Source organism: Myxozyma melibiosi, assembly GCF_037950935.1.
Source record: "Myxozyma melibiosi strain Phaff 52-87 chromosome Unknown BZA70scaffold_10, whole genome shotgun sequence".
Classification (NCBI taxonomy): domain Eukaryota; kingdom Fungi; phylum Ascomycota; class Lipomycetes; order Lipomycetales; family Lipomycetaceae; genus Myxozyma; species Myxozyma melibiosi.
This window is the reverse complement of record NW_027042924.1, coordinates 204815-225010: the sequence shown is the minus strand read 5'-3', so window position 1 is coordinate 225010 and position 20196 is coordinate 204815. Positions and strand designations below refer to the sequence as shown.

At 52.7% G+C, this 20196-nt stretch overlaps 7 protein-coding genes and 1 non-coding gene across 8 annotated transcripts; 5 read left to right on the top strand and 3 right to left on the bottom strand.

Moving 5' to 3' along the window:
- Nucleotides 1-48: 48 nt before the first annotated feature.
- Nucleotides 49-1536, bottom strand: BZA70DRAFT_282124 (Thiolase, N-terminal domain-containing protein). Its single transcript, XM_064913226.1, has 2 exons — nucleotides 1326-1536; nucleotides 49-1269 (listed from the first exon to the last, which is right to left on the bottom strand). The coding sequence occupies exons 1-2, from the start codon at nucleotides 1441-1443 to the stop codon at nucleotides 194-196; spliced, it is 1194 nt and encodes a 397-aa protein (XP_064766833.1). The 5' UTR covers nucleotides 1444-1536; the 3' UTR covers nucleotides 49-193.
- BZA70DRAFT_282121 (putative nucleolar ATPase Kre33) lies at nucleotides 1537-5437 on the bottom strand. The gene is made up of 3 exons (XM_064913225.1): nucleotides 5253-5437; nucleotides 5048-5193; nucleotides 1537-4949 (listed from the first exon to the last, which is right to left on the bottom strand). Exons 1-3 carry the CDS (start codon nucleotides 5307-5309, stop codon nucleotides 1805-1807), a joined length of 3348 nt encoding a protein of 1115 aa, XP_064766832.1. The 5' UTR covers nucleotides 5310-5437; the 3' UTR covers nucleotides 1537-1804.
- An 864-nt stretch (nucleotides 5438-6301) lies between these two features.
- On the top strand, nucleotides 6302-7989 carry BZA70DRAFT_282118 (glucose-6-phosphate/phosphate and phosphoenolpyruvate/phosphate antiporter). Its single transcript, XM_064913224.1, has 2 exons — nucleotides 6302-6397; nucleotides 6491-7989. Exons 1-2 carry the CDS (start codon nucleotides 6313-6315, stop codon nucleotides 7543-7545), a joined length of 1140 nt encoding a protein of 379 aa, XP_064766831.1. The 5' UTR covers nucleotides 6302-6312; the 3' UTR covers nucleotides 7546-7989.
- A 1100-nt stretch (nucleotides 7990-9089) lies between these two features.
- On the top strand, nucleotides 9090-9163 carry BZA70DRAFT_t69. The gene has a single exon. It is a non-coding gene; the product is annotated as a tRNA-Val (tRNA).
- Nucleotides 9164-11082: 1919 nt separating this feature from the next.
- On the top strand, nucleotides 11083-12609 carry BZA70DRAFT_290875 (uncharacterized protein; the record flags this gene model as incomplete). Its single annotated transcript, XM_064914249.1, has 1 exon — nucleotides 11083-12609. One exon carries the CDS (start codon nucleotides 11083-11085, stop codon nucleotides 12607-12609), a length of 1527 nt encoding a protein of 508 aa, XP_064766830.1.
- A 1068-nt stretch (nucleotides 12610-13677) lies between these two features.
- Nucleotides 13678-14940, bottom strand: BZA70DRAFT_240528 (chromatin remodelling complex Rsc7/Swp82 subunit-domain-containing protein; the record flags this gene model as incomplete). The annotated part of the gene is made up of 1 exon (XM_064910503.1): nucleotides 13678-14940. The coding sequence occupies one exon, from the start codon at nucleotides 14938-14940 to the stop codon at nucleotides 13678-13680; it is 1263 nt and encodes a 420-aa protein (XP_064766829.1).
- An 898-nt stretch (nucleotides 14941-15838) lies between these two features.
- BZA70DRAFT_60371 (aspartic peptidase domain-containing protein) lies at nucleotides 15839-17807 on the top strand. The gene is made up of 4 exons (XM_064915252.1): nucleotides 15839-16034; nucleotides 16103-16145; nucleotides 16267-16387; nucleotides 16686-17807. The coding sequence occupies exons 1-4, from the start codon at nucleotides 15970-15972 to the stop codon at nucleotides 17630-17632; spliced, it is 1176 nt and encodes a 391-aa protein (XP_064766828.1). The 5' UTR covers nucleotides 15839-15969; the 3' UTR covers nucleotides 17633-17807.
- A 396-nt stretch (nucleotides 17808-18203) lies between these two features.
- Nucleotides 18204-19018, top strand: BZA70DRAFT_311967 (uncharacterized protein). Its single transcript, XM_064914968.1, has one exon. It carries the CDS (start codon nucleotides 18443-18445, stop codon nucleotides 18908-18910), a length of 468 nt encoding a protein of 155 aa, XP_064766827.1. The 5' UTR covers nucleotides 18204-18442; the 3' UTR covers nucleotides 18911-19018.
- The last annotated feature ends 1178 nt before the right edge of the window (nucleotides 19019-20196 follow it).

The window sequence follows — 20196 nt, the reverse complement described above, 5'->3', positions numbered from 1 at the left end:
CCTTATAAGCAACGTAATTGAATCCTGATGAACTACTGAATAGCATAATTACAATGATGAAAAGAAAATAGTTATAATTATATTACATTGCATGCGATCCTTAAATTACACCTCCAGCATACGCTATAACACTGCTCAGCTTAAAACCCTATGATTTCTGTTATTGTACAAATAGCCCGCAGACAAAAGACCCTTAGCAAGCCTCGATCACCACCGCGCTAGCACCACCGCCTCCGTTGCAGATAGCAGCCACTCCAATCTTTCCCTTCTCCTGCTTCAAGATCGACGCCAGCGTGACAATCACGCGCGCGCCACTGCATCCGAGCGGGTGACCGAGCGCGACAGCTCCTCCGTAGACATTGACCTTGTCTGCCGACAGCCCGAGGATCTTGCTGTTTGCAACTCCGACGACCGAGAACGCCTCGTTGAACTCGAAAAAGTCAACGTCGGCGAGCGAAAGGCCCGCCATCTTCAACGCCTTCGGGACCGCGAGCGCGGGCGAGGTCGTGAACTTCACGGGCGCCTGCGCAGCCTCGCCCCACGCGCGGATCTTCGCGATCGGAGTCAAGCCAAGCTCGGCGAGCTTAGCGGCCGAGACCAGCACAAGGGCGGCAGCACCGTCATTGAGCGGCGACGCGTTGGGGGCTGTCACAGTTCCGTCCTTCTTGAAGACCGTGCGCGCAGACCGCAGCTTCTCCTCGTTCAAGTTCGCCTGCTCCTCGTCGACGCTGATCGTCTTGCCGGGCTTCCCACGGAACCCAGGAAGCTCGACCGGCGCGATCTCGGCCGCGAACTTGCCCTCGCTCGTGGCCTTCTGCGCCCGCTTGTAACTCTCGACCGCGAAATCGTCCTGTGCCTGGCGCGAGATCTCGTGCTCGGCCGCACACACCTCGGCCGCGTCGCCCATGAACGAGTTGTCGTACGCGTCCTGCAGACCGTCGCGCTGGAGACCGTCGACGAGCGCGCCCGAGCCGTACTTGATGCCGTTGCGGACGGCGGCGTAGTGTGGCACGTTCGTCATCGACTCGCAGCCACCGACGACGACAATGTCGGCGGTGCCGACCATGATGTCTTGCGCGCCAAAGATAAAAGCCTTCATGCCGGACGCGCAGACCTTGTTGACGGTAGCAGCGACGACGTGCTCACCGAGACCGGCCTTGATAGCGACCTGACGCGCCGGAGCCTGGCCGACGTTTGCGCTCATGACGTTGCCGAAGTAGACTGTCTCGACGGACTCGGTCTTGATCTGAGGGACCTTGGCCAGCGCAGCTATAACTCAGTCAGCTTCAGGTCTATGACCTCTTATCAAGCGGCATCATTCATACCTTTGACAGCGTGAGCACCGAGGTCGGTCGCGCTGAGAGACGCGAGCGAGCCAAGCAGACTGCCCATTGGCGTGCGGGCAGCTGCCACGATATAAACATCACTAGGACTGGCAACCATTATTTCTGTATTTATTCAAACAAGCAATTGCAAAATATAGAGACAAAACAACAAGCGGGCGAGCGATAGAGGATATATAAACACACAGACCGCCGCGCAAAAAAGCTCGTAACCCGCTCCATCGGACAAACTCAGGCGCCCAGGTCCGGCCGCAGTATTTCCTCTGCGCGTACAACTCAGCACATCCGCCGCCTGCACGCGTACACCTCAGCACGGGTCCCCCAACAGGCAGAATGAGCTAATTGATGAGTAATTGTTTAAGCTCCGATGACAGCGCTACCCCTGAAACTAAGAATTAAGGTCGGCTTCGGGTTCGGATAAGATGAGAATGACTTTTGGATTGCTGTACACTACACTACACCTACGCCCGCCGGCTCTTCTTCGAACTACGCTTCCCGCTGCTGCTGCCCAACTTGGTCTTCTCAAGCTTCTTGAGCTCCTCGTCGTAGATCTCTGCAGCAGTCCCCGCCTCACCCTTGCGCTTCCTTTCCTTCCCGCTCTTCACGCTCACGACGCCCTTGCCGTCCTTCGCAATCCGGCCCGCAAGTCGGTCAGAGATATCCCACTCGGCCGGGTCGGTGTCGATCGCGTACTGCGTCAGGTCGAGGGCGTTGATCAGCTCTTTCTGCTTCTCCTTGAGTTCGTCGAGCACCTCCGCGCCCGCGTCCGCGAGGTCGTCGGCCAGTCGCTGCGCCATGGGCGTGAAGCCAGACACCAAGTCACCGTTCATCAGTTCCTCGTCATCGATGCCTTCTTCGGCCGGGACAACAGCCGACGAGACGTCCTTGCCGTTCTGCGCCTCGCTTTTGATCTTATCAGACGAGCTGAACAGCGACTCCTCCACAGCGCGCTCTTGCACACCTCGGAAGAATGTCGAGATCTTGCGGATGCTCTTTGCAAACATCGCCAGGATCTGACTGCTTGGCAGACCCAGTTCTTTCTCCATCGTCGTCACGTCCTTCTTTTGCAAACCAATTCCAAGCAGAATCGTCGCCTGCACAGCCGACAACTTCACCTCCTCCTCCGTCTCTGAGATCAGCGTCCGAAGTCGGTTCTGCGTGTAGAGCTGCGCGATCGGCGGCAAGAGATCCACAATCACGTGGTAATCAAGCAAATTGTTGGCATACGACTCCAGCCGCTTCAAATCATACGGCGAAAACAGGCTGTCGACGTCCTTCTTGCTGATATACCCCTTCTGGCTCACGGCCGCGGACTCGAGCACAGACAGACCTGTGACGGCCGCAAAGTCGCGGAACTCGTAGGCAAGCAACTGCACAAACCGTTTCCGGAAATCAGACGCAAACGCATCGAGCCATTCGCTGTCCCCGTTCGGCGTCAGCGGCTTGATCATGACGCACGTGTGCTCGCCCGTCAGCTCGTTCGCCGTCTGGCGCAGGTAAACGGGCTTGTACCCGCCCTTTTTCCAGAACTTGAGCAGCTGCGGCGTGAGACCGTATGACACGCCGAGGTAGTCGAGACGCGAAGGCGACTGCTCCGACAGCTTGAGCAGCAACGGCGGCATGCTCTTTGCGTCGCGGACCTTGATTGTCTCCGTCAGCAGCTGCTCGGACCCAGACTCGAGTTCAGTGTCGGTGACGGTCGCAACCTTCTTTTCGGTCGCGCTCACGCCGGCCGTCGGCTCTACGAGCGGCGCGAATTTGCCTTGGAAGTACTCTGTCAGCAGCTCCATCGAGCGCGAGCCGTACCCCATCTTTGTGTACTCTGGATGCGTAGCGATACGCACAACACGTGCGCCAGACAGAGTTCCAAACTCCGAGTCTTGGAACTGCTGCGAGACAATCCAGGGAATGAGATCGCCGCCCGCGCGTTGGCCCCGGTTCAGGTTGTTCATGATACTCTGCTTGGAGATCTCACCTTCGAGCGCGAGTTGCACAACACAAAGGGGTTCCGGCAGCCGATGATCGGATTCGTCGGTCGGGGGTAGTAACACATAGAGCTGGTGCGCGGGGGCATCACTCAAAAGTTGAAGATCATTCGGCGTGTTCTTGTAGTGGCTCGCGACGTAGAGCGCCATCATCCGATGCAGAAACGCCTCAGAGACCGGATGGAACGAGAAGAGCGTGTCCCGATTGACGCAGTACAGCTGGCACTCGTTCGGATGCGGGAACCGCTTCTTTCCGCCGGCAGAGGATATGCTCGGCGGCAAGGTCGCCTCGAGACAGAGAAGCTTGTTGAGCCATTTCTCAACCGCGTCACCGGGTGCATACCGAATGGGCTCGTTTAGCTCGATCTCGCGTAGAGTGCGGCTCCCGAACCCACCCGAAAGGTTGAAATTCGTCGACTGCTTACCCGATCGATCCACGACCGCGATCGCGTTCCCGCTTGCCGACGACGACGACGAACCGCTGTTTTCCTTTTTGGGAGCAATCATGCGTGACTGTTCGCGTAGCTGTTGGATAAGCTTGAGCGAGAGCGAACGACCGGTTCCCTCGTATCCGTTGATGGTCGAAGCCATAAACACTAGGTATGGGCCAAGAAGCTTCTTGACCAGAGGCAGGGGGATCGCGGCCGCTTCGTCAATCACGACGAGCTCGGCCTGGCCGAGCACTTGAGCATCCTGCGGGCGGATGTACTGGATAGTCTGGCGATGAGATCTAAAGATGTTGACGCGCACGATTGCTTTGTTGAACTCGGGATCAGTCGACTGTAGAATGTCGTAGTCCATGTGCTCGTCGTAGCCGAGGGCGTCGAATCCCTTGAAGATAAATTCGAATAGGGTTTTCAAATTCTCCGGGCTGGGGGAGGTGATGAAGATGTTTGAGTAGCCGTGTGATACCGCTGCCGCTACGGCAAGACCCATCGCAGCGGATTTACCCCGGCCTCGGCCGGCGGTTAAGGTCACGGTGCCGCGTAGCGATTTCTCTTCTAGCGATTCGATAAAGGTGACGATCGCCTTTGCCTGATCTACGGTCTTTGCGACACCCACGAGCGCGCCCGCGGGCTGCACATCTTCGAGGCTCTCCTTGAGCTGCTTGAGCTCCTTGGCCTCTTTTGACAGGTTACCCTGCTCGTCGTCCTCGTCCACGGGCGGCAGAGGCTTGACGTTCTTTGCGCCGGAGATGGGGAGCACGTTGAGTTCGTCGTCGACGACAAGACAAGACTCGCAGCTTCCGAGCGAGAGAATGAAGCGCTCGTTGAAGCGCGCGACGACGTCGTCGTGCGCCTCGGTCCGGTACCGCGAGTGGATGTCCATGGTCATTGTGTAGAGCTGCTTGAGGCTCGACATTGTTTTCAAGAGAATGACGACTATGCCGCCGCCTTCGACGGTCTCGATCGTTCGCGCGAGAAGGTTGGGAGTGAGGGCCTCAAAGTCCTGCAGGATGCACATGCCGAAGGTGTTGCCGAGGATTTTCTCGGTTTCTTTGTAGTAGACGTAGCGGATGCTCTGCAGGCCGACGAAGAGCTCGAATGGATCTTCTGAGTTTGCTTCTCGGACGCCGCGCTTGATGTCGCGTTTGATCTTTGTCTCGCGTTTTTTACGGTGACTATACCATAGTTAGTACAGTGTTGAAGACATGATCAGGTGGAAAGACAGTGATGGAGCAAGAAAGGATAGAGGTATAAATTCAGAGGACAGACTAACCTGGTGAAACCCAAAAGCTTGCTCTTGTAGGCCCACAGAACGGATTTGTTCATTTTGAGGTCCGTGGACGAGAGCAGGTAGTGGAGGTTTGGGAGCTGATCGCGAGCATGGTCGCCGATGATGATGAAGAAACTGCGCTTGTGTTCCTGTGGAGGATTGTTAGATGTGGATACGAAGAAAGAAAAGTAAATGAAGATAAACACACCTGCACGTTATTCCGAATCAGCGTCGGGATACGCGAGTCGATGGCCTTCTTGACCATTTTATATGCAATGCAGATGATAGAGCAAATAGATCAGAGTCAAGCAGACTCAAGCAGTAACTATGAAGAACAAAAAAAAATTCATAAATTTTGCGCTGACAGGCAGTAATTGGGAGGAAGGGGTTTGTGCTTGGCGGCGTTAAGACGAATGAGCCTAGGACGGTGCGCAGGGGGTGGTCGGCTAGCAGAGGCTTGCTGCATGCGACCTTTCGTCTGGCTGAGCCGTGCGGGCGGGAGCGCAGGGGGCTGCTGGTGCAGCAGAAGCGGGTGCAGCAAATGCCTGTGCTGCTAGGCTGAGAGTAGCGGGTGTTGATTGGGCGGTGCTGCTGCAGAGAGGTGCTGCCGCTGCTGTTTTTAGTAATAGTAGCGTGCAGCCAGCGCTATCGCGACTTATCGCCCCTAACAGCGTCCGTAGCCCATACTTTGTTCACCACCAGTTTCGCAGTCTCGCGTCCAGCTGTCATCCTTGTCACTGTTCTTGTCGCTGGGAATTCTAGCAGCGTGACGTGGGGCTCCGGGTGTGCTGCTGCTGCACCTTCTTGCGGCGTGCCCAGAAAAAGTATAAGGTTGGAGGAGTCGGTGGCCGGGGCGTCCCATGTGCCTGGCGACAGACAACGGCGGTCGCCTCCTCTGCCCCGCCTCTTCACGGCCGTCACAGCTGCGACCGCGAAAAAATAAAAATCCCTCGGACTGCTCTTGTCCCCGTTCTCTATTTCTCTTCCGCCTTTGTCCTCCTCCTCTGCCGCTCCTCACCGCCCTCCCTACCCTCCTCGCCCTCAATGGAGACAAAGACGCTCCTCGTGCCGCCTCAGACCTACCGCCCTGGCGCGGCTGGATCCCTCCTCCAGGCACGATCGGCGCCCGCCTCCACGACTCACGCGGGCATCTTCATCATGTGCGTTCTCTCCTGCTCTTGCTTGTTGTCGCCCTCACTGACCTCGTCACAGTCTATGGATCTGCATCTCCTCCTTTGTCATCCTCTTCAACAAGTCCATTCTATATAATGACCAGTTCCGTATGTGCTGCATCCCACTATATCTCTTCTTCTTACTCATATACTGACCACCGCATCTTCCCGACAGCTTACCGTACGTCTCCCGACTCCACTCGTCACCATCACACCAATTCCCACCACCCTCCTCCTCTCTTCTTTTTCTAACATTTTCTTTTCTTTTCTCTAGCAATATTCCTCACAACCTGGCACCTCGTCTTCTCGGCCACCGCAACCCAGACTCTTGCTCGCGCGACCAACTTCTACAACGACCGCCCGCTCGAGATCTCCCGCGACGTGTACTGGAAACGCATCGTGCCAGTCTCGATCTTCTACTCTCTTTCCCTCGTCCTCAGCAACCAAGCCTACGTCTACCTCAACATCTCCTTCATCCAGATGCTCAAAGCCACCGCCCCCGTCGCCGTCTTCATCGTCTCCTACGCGCTCGGCGTCGAGTCCTTCCGCGTTGACGTCCTCGTCAATATCTGGATCATCGTCTTTGGCGTCTTTGTCGCCTCCTTTGGCGAAATTAATTTCTCGACCCGCGGTGTCGTCCTGCAGATGCTCGCCATCTTCTTCGAGGCCCTGCGTCTCGTGCTCATGAACAAACTCCTGCACTCGCCGACCGCAAAGACAGAGCAGGAAAAGACGGTTTACAACCCCAAGCAGGGAAAAGGACAGTCAATGGACCCGCTTGTCTGTCTCTACTACTTTGCTCCGGTCTGCGCCATCACAAACTCGGTTTTGTTTGTGTTGTCGGAAGAGCGCACAAAGTTGACCACGGCTGCTCTTCGAGAACTAGGACTTCCTATCCTTTTCGTCAACGCGCTAGCTGCCTTTCTCCTGAACGTCTCCGTGGTCTTCCTCGTCGGGCGAACTTCATCCCTAGTCCTCAGTCTGTGCGGCATCTTAAAAGACATTGGCCTCGTCCTCGTCTCGTCCCTGATCTGGCGAACCACAATATCAAAGCTGCAAGTAGTCGGCTACATCATCGCTTTAATCGGCATGTTTGGCTACAAGTTCGGCTACTCGCCTTTACTCCTTCTCGCGCAGTCGACCGACAGCCAAGGCTATAAAGCGTACTACTCGCGCCTCTCTCTTCGCCGGCGAAGAAACATCGGCACCGCCTGTCTGCTTTTATCAGCCGTCGCCGTGTGTTTGTTTTACTACTCCCAGTCGCTGAGAATAGCCGGCGGCGTTGTCGACGGCGCGTTCGAAAACGTGCTTGAGGCGGCTTCGTTGTGACATGGCGAGGCCTCTCTCGAGCGATAAACTAAAAATCATTTTCTATCTCTATCTGTGACGTTTTTCGTTTTTCATTAATCTCATGTGCGCGAAGAGCACTGTAACGAATTGACTGGTTTTGATTCTGTACTTCTAATTATCATTGTATAATGTGGGCGTTTTTGATTTTCTTGATTTCTCTCTTATCCGAATCTTAAAGGTTATATATACGAATTGATCAACGGTGGTATTTTGTGCTATGTATGAGTCTGCATTTGTTTGATTTCTGTTTTCTTTTCTCTTCTGTTTTTTTCTATCTGGGTTTAAAGAAAGAAAAATACCTCATGAGTTTTTTTTTATCGTCTATTTTCGGAATGTTTGATAGCCATTTATTTCACTGGTCAATGTCTGGTTTTTATATGTGTTGGCAATAGAACAGGAATTTCTCGGTTTCATTATTACAATTCTAAGTATCAAGACGCAAGCAGCTGAACCCGTGTTTCAAGAAAACACGCTTTCTCATGCAGTCGTTGAAAAATGACTCAAGAAAGAGAGATAGTTAGGCACGGCTAGAAAGAAGAAAAAGAAAAAGAAAAATATCGGTTGCTGAAACTTTAGCCACCTGCACAATGCTGAAACGAAGCAGGTGTGTACGAGTGATGCGGTGGGTAGTGATAAGCTCCAACTCGAGCGAGGAGGGTGATGGTGATAAATCTTCTATTATAGTCTGTATGCTAGGTTATGACAGAGTTTACCGAGTAAGACAGAAAGCTGTGTGTCTGGATTCAACGCTGGGGATGGGAATAAGAGACATCGAATGATTATCGACGAGCGAGCGATGAGGTATTCAGCGCTGCGTCCGTTTGTCAGTACTCCTCTTTCTTCCTGAGATTGTCAGAGATGCGTTCTTCTTAGCTAGTACCCCTACCCGTCTATATTGGTTCATCATTTCAAGCGATACACCATCCATCTAAGCACACTTCTTTCATGGTTCTGTCGCCGCGGCGCGCTGGGCTATTTCCCAATCGAGTAATGTTATGAGCGCCAATACACCCCCTCTTAACACCATCTACAGAGTTACTACAGCATCAAGCACACTACGAATCAGCCCACAAACATACTACAAACAGATTTCTTGTATAAAACCACAATAACCAGCCTTCACAGCATCAGAATAGCAAGATAGAGAGCAGGGTTAGGTGGGTCTACAGAGGGATTAAATAGGAAAAACAGAACTTTTTTGGTGTGAAGGTAATAAATAGTCTTCAAATAAGGGCTCATTCACGAGGGCAAGGGCAAGGGTACAAGTTCAAGATGATAGTTCCAAACTTATGGGTGAGAACGTCCATTCCTCTAAACTACCCGCCATCAGATGTCCTTCTTATGTTCCCGACTCTGCTTCATTTCTCTCGATCCCGCTCGGCATCTCTCTTCCGTTCGGACCTCTTTTCCGTGCTCTTCGCGGCAGTCTCAATCGCGCCGAGGATGCGTCCCCATGATGACTCATCGCTTATATCATGCGGCTCTGGTTCATCAGGGTCTGTCTCTTCGTATTTGGTGTGTTTGGTTCGATGGTCTAGTTGGTTATGGCACCTGCTTCACACGCAGGAGGTCTCCAGTTCGATCCTGGGTCGAATCATATTTTTTATTTTTTTTTATTTTTTTTTATTTTTTTTTATTTTTTTATGGAAGACTGCTTTTTTGTTTGATATATTTTATAAGGTGATTTTTATCATTGAGTAAATAATGTGATACTGTAGGTGGTTGATAGTGAAGAAGAGCAAACTGCTATCAGAGAAAAAAAACCAAGAAGCTAGTGCCGGTCCAAGGCGGAAGTGTTATAGCGAGCCAGCTAGCTTTGGATGGTGCATTAACTTTGTGCTAGCGCTCTTAGCCATGAGTTTTGGTTTGTTATATGTGGTGTTGAAGAGTAGAGAAGCGGTTGTTATAGCGAGTGAGTGAGGGTAGAGGAGAATACCGTTTAATCTAGGGAATGAGTAGGAGTTGACAAGAAGTCGGTATAGAAGAGGGAGACAAGGGCAGCAGCAGGCGCGTAGAAGAGAAGTCCAAAGAAGGAAGCCGGGAAGGAGATCGTGGCGACTGATAGCGGGTATTAAAGTCTAGTTGCAGAGAGCGCGAGACGGTCTGCTTCCGTTCGTGTTAGTTTGTGATGAGTGCTGTGACCGGAGCGATAGAAAGAGAGGAGAAAAAGAAAAGAGATGGCGATTAGTGGTGAGCAGCGAGCTACCAGCGCGGAAGAAGAGCGAGGACCGGCCAAGAAAGGAAAGTCGATTGAATCGCAGGTGAGCTCGAGACAGCTCAGCGGCAGAGAATCGCAACTGGGCTGCATCACAGTTGCCCGAACGAGCTGACGAGCCGAGCTGGTCCCAAAGAGGCAGCTGCACGGTGACGCGGGAAGGGAAGCAAGGGGTTGGGGCCGACTGCTGTTTCCCAATCTGCTGTATTGAGATCATGACGATGGTGGTTGAAGGCCTGGAGTGGACGATAGTCGTCTGATAAGAACAAGAGCACTATTACAGCAACAGAACAAACAACCAACTCAAGAAAGAGCAACGGTAAACAACGTCCAACTCGGCCTTTCTTCCGCCCCTCTGCCAACCCGCCATCCACGCGCTAAGCCCGTCCAGGCACGCGTCGCCCACTTTTGGCTTTGTTTGTATTTATCCGCACGTGACCGGCAGCTGTTCTGCAGCAACACAGGGGCAGCGAGTTGATCCTCGCCTTCACGCTCTCTGCTGCTACTCACCGCCTCTCTCGACTCTTCCTCCTTCTCGCTCCTGCCCGCTGCCTCCCGCCGTGCCTCTCCGCCCGCGCGCCCTGTCCGCCGCCCTCTCTCCCCGCCCGTGTCCCGCCCGTCGCTCGTCCGCCCGTCCCGCGCGCCCCGCCTCCTCGCCCCTCCACTCCCGCTCTGCCGTACCGCCCCTCTGACCCCCCGTGATCTGACGCGTGTGATCTGTGTTCGTCCATCTGCTTGGGGTACGTCCGTTCTGTATTTACGTCCATTCCGATCGCGCCCGTCCCTGCCTCTCGTCTTTGCTTCTCCTGCTCGCTGCCTCTTCTCTCTGCCGCTTCTCCTCCCGCCGGCCCTCTGTTCTTCTTTTGATCCCGCGCGCGGCTGGTGGGCTTCCACTGCAGTTTTTTGCGGAAAGCTTTTTTGCACGATATATCGCCTTTTCTGCGTCCTCTGTCGAGTTCGTGGGCAGTATATCTCGACTGGCTGCTCATAAACGTCCTTAAGCACGGCCAGGGACGGCACACGATCTGCCTCGCAAGTCCTCTAACAACCATTTTTTCTGGCGTCTGATAGATATATTCGGTCACTGGTTCTGCACCTTCTCTCCTCCAGCAGCTCATCTCTTTCTTACCCATACCTCCTCCGTACTCCACTCCATCCCTATGTGCCAACAGATCCTGCTCCGACCCGCATTTGCATCCTCCACCTTCTGTCCGCTCTGAGTCATTTCTGCACGAACCATCATCCCACGACCGCCATATAGACTTAAGACTAGACATAGAGAGAACATGAATATCCAAAGCATGCATGACCCGCACCCTGCGCCTTCGGCCTCGCATCAACATCCGCCGCCGCCTACCCAAGCGGCTCCTCCTCCCCCTCCCGCCGGCGCTGAAAACCTGATCGGTATCCCAGGCTTCTTACCCTCGTCCTGGCAGGGATCGGACGAGTCTCTCCGCCACGCGCTCTCGTACCGTGCAGAGGAAGAGCGGCGCCGCGCGGAAGAAGAACGAACAAAACAGGAAGAGTATCGTCTCGAGCTCCGCAAGCGCGATCTCGAGCTTCTCCGCGAGGGTATGCGCTACGGCATCCCTCCGAGCATGATTCCATTTATCTTCATCGGCAACGGTGTCACCGGCGCCACGGCCGAGTGGATCCGCGACTACGTTGCCCGGATATGGCAGCAGCAGCAGCAGGAGATGGCTGCCGTGTCTGCCCAGGCGGCGTCGACTGTCTCGACCCCGGGCGGCGCCGGCGATTACCGAAACGATCCCAGATATCACTCTCTTCACCATCGCAGCCAAAGCGCTCAGTCGATCCCTAGTCTGGCCCACAATCCCATGGGACCCGGGTTAAACGCCCCTCCTCCTCCGCCACCACCAGCTCCTCCCGCTCCTACCCCGTCTCTTCCCCCACTGGCCACTGCTGCTTCCTCACAGGCCTCACCGTTTGCTGTTCAGCAGGAGCTGATGTCTCCTGGATCGCAGACCCGTGCTGTATATCACGGCAGTGGATCCTCTGTCACTCCGCCTCTGCAGGTGCGGCAGGTAGACTTTCCTCCAGGGAAATCTCAGCTGTACAGATCTTCTCCTCCTATCCGGTCTCCATCTCCTCCTTCCCAACAACAACAAGAACAACAACAGCAGCAGCAGCAGCAACAGCAACAACAACAACAGCAGCAACCAGCTATCCAGTTCTACCACTGGCAACCAAACGCCAAAGAACGAGCCCAAGGAGTAAAAGAGCAACCCGGCGACTCCAGCCGGCCTTCTCATCCTCCGCTTGGAAACGGCATCCCCCGCTCTCCCACCCGCTCGATCCTCAACCCAACACAAGAAGACGCGAGCACGCCCAAACGACGACGACAGACTTCCGTGTTCGACGCCGGCACGCCCAAGCAGCATCTCCCGCCGTCGGGTGCCAACGTCACATCCGCCGGCGCGTCGCCTACCCAGAGCGCGACTTCTCTACCCCCCATCTCTTCTTTAAGCGCCAACATCCCTCCCCGGAAACGCGGCGCGGGACATACCCGGCACCGATCAGAAGCCAGTCTGCACGGTTACGAGCCCTACGCGCGTCCGGGTTCGATGCACCTAGGCCACGGTCCTGGCCCGCACCAGCTCGCTGGCCCCGCGATCCTGAACCCGAGTTCGACAAGTAGTGCATCGACGCCTCGCGGCGGAGGCGGCATGCAGCGGCGGAGCGAGTCGGGATGGGACTCTGGCTCGGTCGATGTGCTAGCCGCCGCGGCTGAGAGCGAGCGGCAAAAGGAGATGTCGGCGTTGCGCGAGCAGCAGGCTTCTGAGCAAGCTCGGAGGGCGGCCAGTTGATCTAATTATTCCGGAAAAATAGCTGTTGTGAATGCGGGTCATTTTTGTACATTCTTGTTTTAATCTTGGGGGTACCTTGCCCTGAACATCATTTCTTTCGTTGAGGAAGGAAATCAAAAGCAATCTTATGAAGATTAATGATTCGATTGATGACCATGGCATGCACATCTTTTTCTTCTCCTTCTTTCTTTTGTTTTTATGATGTTGATTGGTGATTTTCTTACTTGCTCCCGTTTTTCTCTTATCTAATACCATTTACGATTTCAACGACCTTTTTTATTTTCTTTTCCTTCTCTGTTGTGTTTTGTTGCGTGTTGGGTTTTAATCTTGAGAAATGAAGGGGAAAGAAACTGAGCAAAGAAAAGAAGTGAATGCAAAGAAGATCTGCGTCTTGTTTTCTATTTATCTCTGCGATTACATTTTCTCTCTAATTTTGATGCTTTATGTGTTTATGCGTTCTTTGTTTTCAAGTCCCGGGGATACGAAAGGCATCCAGGAAAAGTACATTTTTTTTCTCATTAATTTTTCTCTCAATCTTTGATTATACCTAATTCCTGCTCTTTTCTCCACCTTCTTCTCTTTTTCGTCTCTTTCGCTTTCGGCATTTCTCTATTCTCGCTCGACTCGATATATATACATTCTATTTCTTCTCTCCGCACATTTTTCTCGGGTGTTTTTGGTTGTGTCTTTTTTTCTGTTTTTTCTTCATCTCCGCTCTCAGAGTTATCTTCGAGTTTTGTAGCTCTTCTTTTTTCTTATTTGTTGCCTACACGCATTTTTTAATCTTCGTGTGTTTTTGAATAATTTATGTGAATTGGTCTTTTAACTATGTGTTTATTCGCGTTATAATCTGATTTCTGGCTCATAGTATATCCATAACCCCCTGTAGGACACTTTTAAGATACAAAGATTAGTAGAGGATATAAACAGTATCATTATCTCCAGACATACAAACGTCTCAAACTACCAAATTAGTACAAAAATAATATACAAGCCGGCACGATGTCATAAACATCAACTCTATATCCCAGCTCCATGCAAACACGTCCTTCCTTTGCATCTATGCTCTCAATATTTTCTCGCCGGCGCACTCACGTATTCCAACCAGCACTTTGTAGGCTGCGACGCCTGCGGCACCATCGTGATCCCCGTGTGCGGTTCATACACGCCTTTTTCCTCCCAGACGCGTTTCCGCTGCTGCGCGAGCACGTTGTTGTAATTACTCGCTGCGCGCGCGTGCTCGAGCATCCAGTTCTCGTCCGTGATCACCACGTTCTTTTTCCTCCCTTGGTCCCGGAACGCGCCGACAGAGTCCTGCAGCGGCTGCCCGTTCGCCTGCTGCGTGTGGTAGACCGACGACGCGCCGTGCCAGGCCACGTACTGGTTTCGGTTATACTCGATCCCCGGCGGCGGCAGCTTATCTTCCGGATCAGCGATGTCGCCTTCGACCGCGCCCTCGGCGCGTGCTCTCTCTTCGTTGTAGTCGTCGGTGATTTTCCGGCCGCCGACGATGATGCGGGCGCCGAATTCGCGAAAGACAGAGCGCGCGGTGACGACGCCGATCGGGCGGCCTTTGTAGGAGTGCGGGATCAGGTTGCGCTCGATCAGGTCGTATTTTTGCCGTTCGTCGACAATCACTTTGAGAAGCTGGCGATGGCGCTGGAAGAACAGGTAGGAATCCCGGAAGCCGATGCAGCGCGCGGGTTCGGTCGAGAGCATGTAGAGTCGCTCGCCTTTGCCTTGGATTGTGAACGTCCGGCATCGGTACTCGCGCCCGCCAGCCAACCGACCAAACTCGTCGACCTTGGTGTCTCCGATCGGGTTGCCTTGCACCACGATCTCGTCGTCCTTAACCTCCTGCGGATTTCCATCCAGATCCAGCGGCGCGACCGTCTGCGCATTAGCCGCCGACCTCGCCTGCATATTCCGCATCCGCGCCGCCCGCGCCTTGCGCGCCGCCGCCGCTCGCGGGTCTTCGCGAATCACGGGCTCCTCGCCGTTCGCGTTCTCGGTGTCTTGCTGCTGCTGTTGTTCTTGTTGTTGCTGCTGCTGCTGCGACGTGGTTTGCCGTCGCCGCTTGCGCCGGGATGTGCTCGTGTTCTCGTCATCATCGTCGTCATCGTCATCGTCTTCGTCTTCGTCGTCGTCGTCCAAATTGACGTCCTCGGCCTTGATTATATCTTCATCATCGTCGTCGCGATGCCGTCGTGGCCGGCCTCGAGTGCCGTGCGTGGCGGGCGGTGCGGTTCGCGGGTACTTGTTTTTGCTTCCAGGCGGGCGGCCGCGTGGTCTTCCCCGAGGACGCGGGGTGTGTGGCGCGGGACTTGACATGATGCTGGGTTGGAGATGCTGGGGAAGTGGAGATGGGTGAGGCGGGAGATGGAATTCAGTTGTCGTTGCTTCGCGCTCAACGAGGTCGTCGAGATTTCTTGATTCGCGCGCGCGTCGAGGGAAAGACGAGTTCAGATGCTTAAGATCCGGGTGATTGGAGATAGAAGATGCTTTTTATCGGATCAATTATGGTTTATAACAAAAAGCCATGTCCTTTTCTGTGGTCGAATTGCCAGGTTTGTTATTTCTCGAGCAAAAGTAAAAATTGGGTTGAGCGCAGGGGGCTGTTGCGCTGCATAAGTCGATGGGCGTGTGACGGTTATGTTGTTTCCCTTTTGGGTCTACGCGTGTCGACTGTTTCGTGTCTGAAAGATAATTATGGCTTTACAGATAGATAGTGTTGAGACAGTTGTTGTATAGAGATTTGGAGTAGAGTCGGAGGAGTAAAATGTTATGCGATAACTGCAGAGCTCATGTAGCAGGTGAATGGAGCTGAGAGAGACTAGAAGCACTGATTGAAGTTTCTACTATCAGATGTGTATCTGTCTGTGCTTGACTTTGTTCCCAATTCAGTCCTCTTCACCATCCTCAGTCGAGAAAGACTCTCGCTGCTGTTCAGGCTGTTTGAAGGCAGTGCAGATAGGACGATCTCGATTATGCCGGCGACTAGTGAGCTGCGCACTAGTTAGCTCAGCTAGTGTGTCATACATTATATAATAATATTCAGCGCAACAGAGCTATTACTATATGGCGCACCTATGCAAACACAGTTCTACTTACGGCACACTCGCCACACTTCTTTCCTCAGATAAGGCAAAGGCCCAGATCACGCGGGCAGATAAGAAGGGCACCGCCACCGATGACGCCACTTGCGGCGGTGCTTGCGATCACGCCTGGAGCCGGCCGCCCGCCAATCCGTAAGCTCGTCGCCGTCTCCGCCGCTCTCTGCTCTCTTCCCTCTTATCATCCTTCCCTCCCTTCCTATCTCTCCCCCACCGCATCCCCCTAACTTATTCCTATCCATTCACAATGAAGGCCTCCGCTATTTTGGCCCTCGGTGCTCTTTTGAGCTCCACCGAGGCTGCTGTCCACTCGTAAGTGCTCTACACTCGTCTATCGCCACTCTACAGTGGGTGTGTGACAGCAAGCTGACTCTCTCCAGCATGAACATGAAGAAGATCCCCCTCACCGAGCAGCTCGCCAAGGTATGTTTGCCATCCTGCTCTTCTGCTTGATATCTGCCGCTTCTCGCGATTCCAGCGGATATCATCAACTATCACCAACTATCACCCCATCGGACATCTCCTAACTGCGTCAACAATCTAGCTCGACATGACCTCGCACATGAACGCTCTCGGCCAGAAGTACCTCGGTGCTTACAAGGGACAGGAGTTCGATGCTGAGGCCGCTCACAACGTTCCTCTCACCAACTTCCTTAACGCTCAGTGTATGTTTATCTTCTTTGATCGTCGCTCTATGCTCAGTGGCAAAGTGGTGGGCACCGCGCCCCATTCTGCTCCCGGCTCCCTTTTCCGATAATCCCGCTTGTTGTTATCAAACTTGATAGTGCCATTGCAAGCGATACTACAGATTTGATTGTTCTTCTTTTGCTGTTTGTATTTTTGCATTGCATACCGCATGCATTTGCAAACCGCAAGCGGGATTATGAGTAATCGCCAGGGAAAGGGTTTTGCTCGGAGTTCGCCTTAGCCTTCTTTGTTATCCTCTTACTAACTTGGGCGCAGACTTCACTGAGATCTCTCTTGGAACCCCTCCCCAGGAGTTCAAGGTCATCCTTGACACTGGTTCCTCCAACCTGTGGGTTCCTTCCGTCTCGTGTGGATCCATTGCCTGCTACTTGCACACCAAGTACGACTCGTCCGCGTCGTCGTCCTATGTCAAGAACGGCACTTCCTTTGACATCCAGTACGGATCCGGCTCGATGTCTGGCTTCGTTTCCAACGATATCTTGACCATCGGTGACCTCGAGATCAAGAGCCAGGACTTTGCTGAGGCCACCCAGGAGCCCGGCCTTGCCTTTGCCTTTGGCCGTTTCGACGGTATCCTCGGTCTTGGATACGACACCATCTCCGTTGACGGCATGGTTCCCCCCGTCTACAACGCCATCAACCAGGGTCTCCTTGACGAGCCCCTCTTCTCTTTCTACCTCGGTGACACCACCGTCGATGAGGAGATGGGTGGCGTTGCTACCTTCGGTGGCATCGACGAGTCTCACTACACCGGTGAGATCACCTGGTTGCCCGTCCGCCGCCAGGCCTACTGGGAGGTTGACCTCAAGAGCATCACCTTTGGCAGCGAGTCTGCTGAGCTCGAGAACACTGGTGCCATTGTTGACACCGGCACTTCGCTCATTGCCCTCCCCACCGGCCTTGCCGAGATCCTGAACATGGAGATTGGCGCCAAGAAGAACTGGCAGGGACAGTACACCGTTGACTGCGATGTCCGCGACACTCTCCAGGACATCTCGTTCAACCTCAACGGCAAGGAGTTTGCTATCACCGCTAAGGACTACATCATGGAGGTCCAGGGATCCTGCATCTCTGCCTTCATGGGCATGGACTTCCCCGAGCCGGTCGGACCCCTCGTCATCCTCGGTGACGCTTTCCTCCGCAAGTGGTACTCCATCTACGACATCGGCAACAACCGTGTCGGTCTTGCCCAGGCCAAGTAAATCTCCTATGTCTGATCGGTTCGAATGAGAAAATATCAAACGTAGAAAGGTCTCGAGACATTATTTGCTAGACATTGGGATTACTTTTGCTTTGTTGTTCGTTCGGGTGAATCGATAGGCTTGAGATTACTTGCTTGCCTCATCTTCTCTTTTCGGCTCTTATATTTTTATCTCTTTTTTTTTCTTCTTCAGGGTATGTTCTAGTTGATATTTGCAGGACGGTAGTGGGAGGAGTGCTTGGTTTGGGTATTCATTTAGTTTTTTCTCTTTTTTTTCCACTATTACTTTTTTTTACCAATATTCTATTTTTTATTCATAATACAGTGCCATGAAATATAGTCGTAGAACAATTATTTTGGTTGAGGAGGAAGTAGTTGGTGGTGCATGTAAACTGTATGTGCAATAGATCGTGGACTCTTGTGGAGTCGACTTACACGATCGTCTGCGATCTGTTGATCTGTTGATCTATTGATCTTGACATCTGAATCAGGTTTAGAATAATGATCTGTTAATCTTGACATCTGAATCAGTTTTAGAAGAATAAGATGAGTAGGTTTATTTTTTTTTCTTTCTTGGTTTAACAATACGGTACCGCCGCGCGCTCTTGATACATACAAGATACATCAAACAAGTCTGCTCTCTGCTAAGAAATATAACAAAAATATAAAAAAACGACACAACGCAAAAAGATGAAAAGACAACAATGAGGAATAAAGAATATAAGAATACAGCAGCATAATAAAAAGACAACAACAATTATACAACAACAATGATACAACAATAATACAACAACAATACAGCTAGAACAGCATGACAGCACAACAGCATGTCAGCACAGCAACACACCAGAACGACATCAGAGAAGCAGATACAGAAAAATACAGAGACAGAAAGAGCGCGCATAAAGCGACTGGTGCCAGGATCGGGAAGAATGCATTACGCATACTCTCAAACAAGAGACTAAGCTCTTGCTCAAGAGTTATGTGGGACTCTGCGACTCTCTCGAAATCGCCATACCCACTAAAACCCGACTTCACCCAGAAGGCAGTCATGAACCGCCCCCGTATTGGTGGATTTGTCAACGCTGCGCTTGAACCGCTTGGTCGTGCGGACTCTCTTCAACACCCGTCGCCTCGGGGCTCCCTTGCGACGGCGCGACTTACCAGGCGCATGTGTTTCAGAGACGCGAACAACGAAGACGTTTTAAATCCAACGAGCAACCTGGCTAAAGAAGAAGCTCATCAGATTGACCGCCCTGACCAACCGCGTCCACCCTGACAAGCAGGATCCTCGGCGCGTACATGAGACGGCCACGCAGAGGGACCGGGCCGACAACGGAACGGGAGTTCCTTTGAGCGAGCGCTCACCCGGTATCTGCGCGGGCAGGTCATATACCAGACGGCTTGGTCGAGTTAGCTTCTCTCGCCCTTTCGTCTCTCGCATGCATAGCACCTCGTGGAGTTTCCAGAATGCTAGTCCTATCAGCTGCGGTATATGCTACTCTTAGAGGAAGCTACCTGGGTATATGCTACCCTCACGAGAACTTCATCTGTTCCAGTCATAGCAGCCCCCAGAGAGTGCTACCTGGCGCGGCGTAGTCTGCTCTCAGTACGAGAACGCTATCCGCGCGGTATATGCAACTCCCTGGAAATGCTCATGGAACAGCGTAAGTTACTCGTTGAGAATGCTACCACTGCGGTATATGCCACCCTCCAAGAGTGCTACCTGCGCAATATAGCCTGCGTTGTGGCGACACCACGAGGTGTCATGCATGCGAGAGAAGAGAGGGAGATCAAAGCCTTCTTTTCCGCCTACACCCCACTGTCTTTGCCGTCGAGAGAGAGAGCCGGGATGTCGTTCGTCTCGATCTATTGCTGGGAAATAGATCGGAATGTCGTCGGTCGCGATCTATAGCTGGGAAATAGACCGGACAGTTATCGTGGGACGGGGAAGCTGAAAATCCGAGATGAGGGAAGAAAGAGAAGGGGGAAGAGAGGGAAAGAGGGCGGGCGCCCTTAAATGTGCGGATTCCAGGACAGGCGGGCGGGCGGGCGCGTGTCTGGCCATAATAGGGTTTCTAGTTCTGGACGAAAGTAAACATGCAGTTAACGCGCCGGCCGTTTCGTAATCTTTTCATTTTTGTAGTAATATGCTCCTGATTATAAACAGTATTATAATACTTTATATCAGTAAAGTCTTATGGCAATATTGAAAATTATAGGAAATAAGAATAGACAATACGCTTATATTTTGCCGGGAATATCCCCGTCATAGCAACTAAAAATCTCATCAATCTACCGATAACCAGAATAATCCCGTAAAAGTAAAGCTATACATGCAGAAGCGTTACTGCACCAGTAGAACTCTTAGAGTAGCAATGATTCTATATTATTGAGATTCATCCGCCATTATATTCAAAGAAGGAAGCGTGCCGAGTTAACATATATGTGTAGGGTTTTTAGGGCATGTGAAAACCCTACAGAATTACTTTACGCGCTCGAGATGTACGAGAATCAAAGTGGTAGAGAAACAGGCCTGGTTCAATTGAGTGTGTACGCTATAAG

What these genes read in the sequence shown, in the direction of transcription:
- BZA70DRAFT_282118 (XM_064913224.1), top strand. Translation starts at nt 6,313, where the DNA reads ATGACCAGTTCCGTATGTGCTGCATCCCACTATATCTCTTCTTCTTAC. An exon ending in CATCTTCCCGACAGCTTACC is followed by an intron (nt 6,398 to 6,490) that starts GTACGTCTCCCG and finishes TCTTTTCTCTAG; the next exon opens with CAATATTCCTCACAACCTGG.
- BZA70DRAFT_282124 (XM_064913226.1), bottom strand. Translation starts at nt 1,443, where the DNA reads ATGGTTGCCAGTCCTAGTGATGTTTATATCGTGGCAGCTGCCCGCACG. An exon ending in CGGTGCTCACGCTGTCAAAG is followed by an intron (nt 1,270 to 1,325) that starts GTATGAATGATG and finishes ACTGAGTTATAG; the next exon opens with CTGCGCTGGCCAAGGTCCCT.
- BZA70DRAFT_60371 (XM_064915252.1), top strand. Translation starts at nt 15,970, where the DNA reads ATGAAGGCCTCCGCTATTTTGGCCCTCGGTGCTCTTTTGAGCTCCACC. An exon ending in ACCGAGGCTGCTGTCCACTC is followed by an intron (nt 16,035 to 16,102) that starts GTAAGTGCTCTA and finishes GACTCTCTCCAG; the next exon opens with CATGAACATGAAGAAGATCC. An exon ending in TCACCGAGCAGCTCGCCAAG is followed by an intron (nt 16,146 to 16,266) that starts GTATGTTTGCCA and finishes TCAACAATCTAG; the next exon opens with CTCGACATGACCTCGCACAT.
- BZA70DRAFT_311967 (XM_064914968.1), top strand. Translation starts at nt 18,443, where the DNA reads ATGACAGCACAACAGCATGTCAGCACAGCAACACACCAGAACGACATC.
- BZA70DRAFT_282121 (XM_064913225.1), bottom strand. Translation starts at nt 5,309, where the DNA reads ATGGTCAAGAAGGCCATCGACTCGCGTATCCCGACGCTGATTCGGAAT. An exon ending in TGATTCGGAATAACGTGCAG is followed by an intron (nt 5,194 to 5,252) that starts GTGTGTTTATCT and finishes AATCCTCCACAG; the next exon opens with GAACACAAGCGCAGTTTCTT. An exon ending in AAGCTTTTGGGTTTCACCAG is followed by an intron (nt 4,950 to 5,047) that starts GTTAGTCTGTCC and finishes ACTATGGTATAG; the next exon opens with TCACCGTAAAAAACGCGAGA.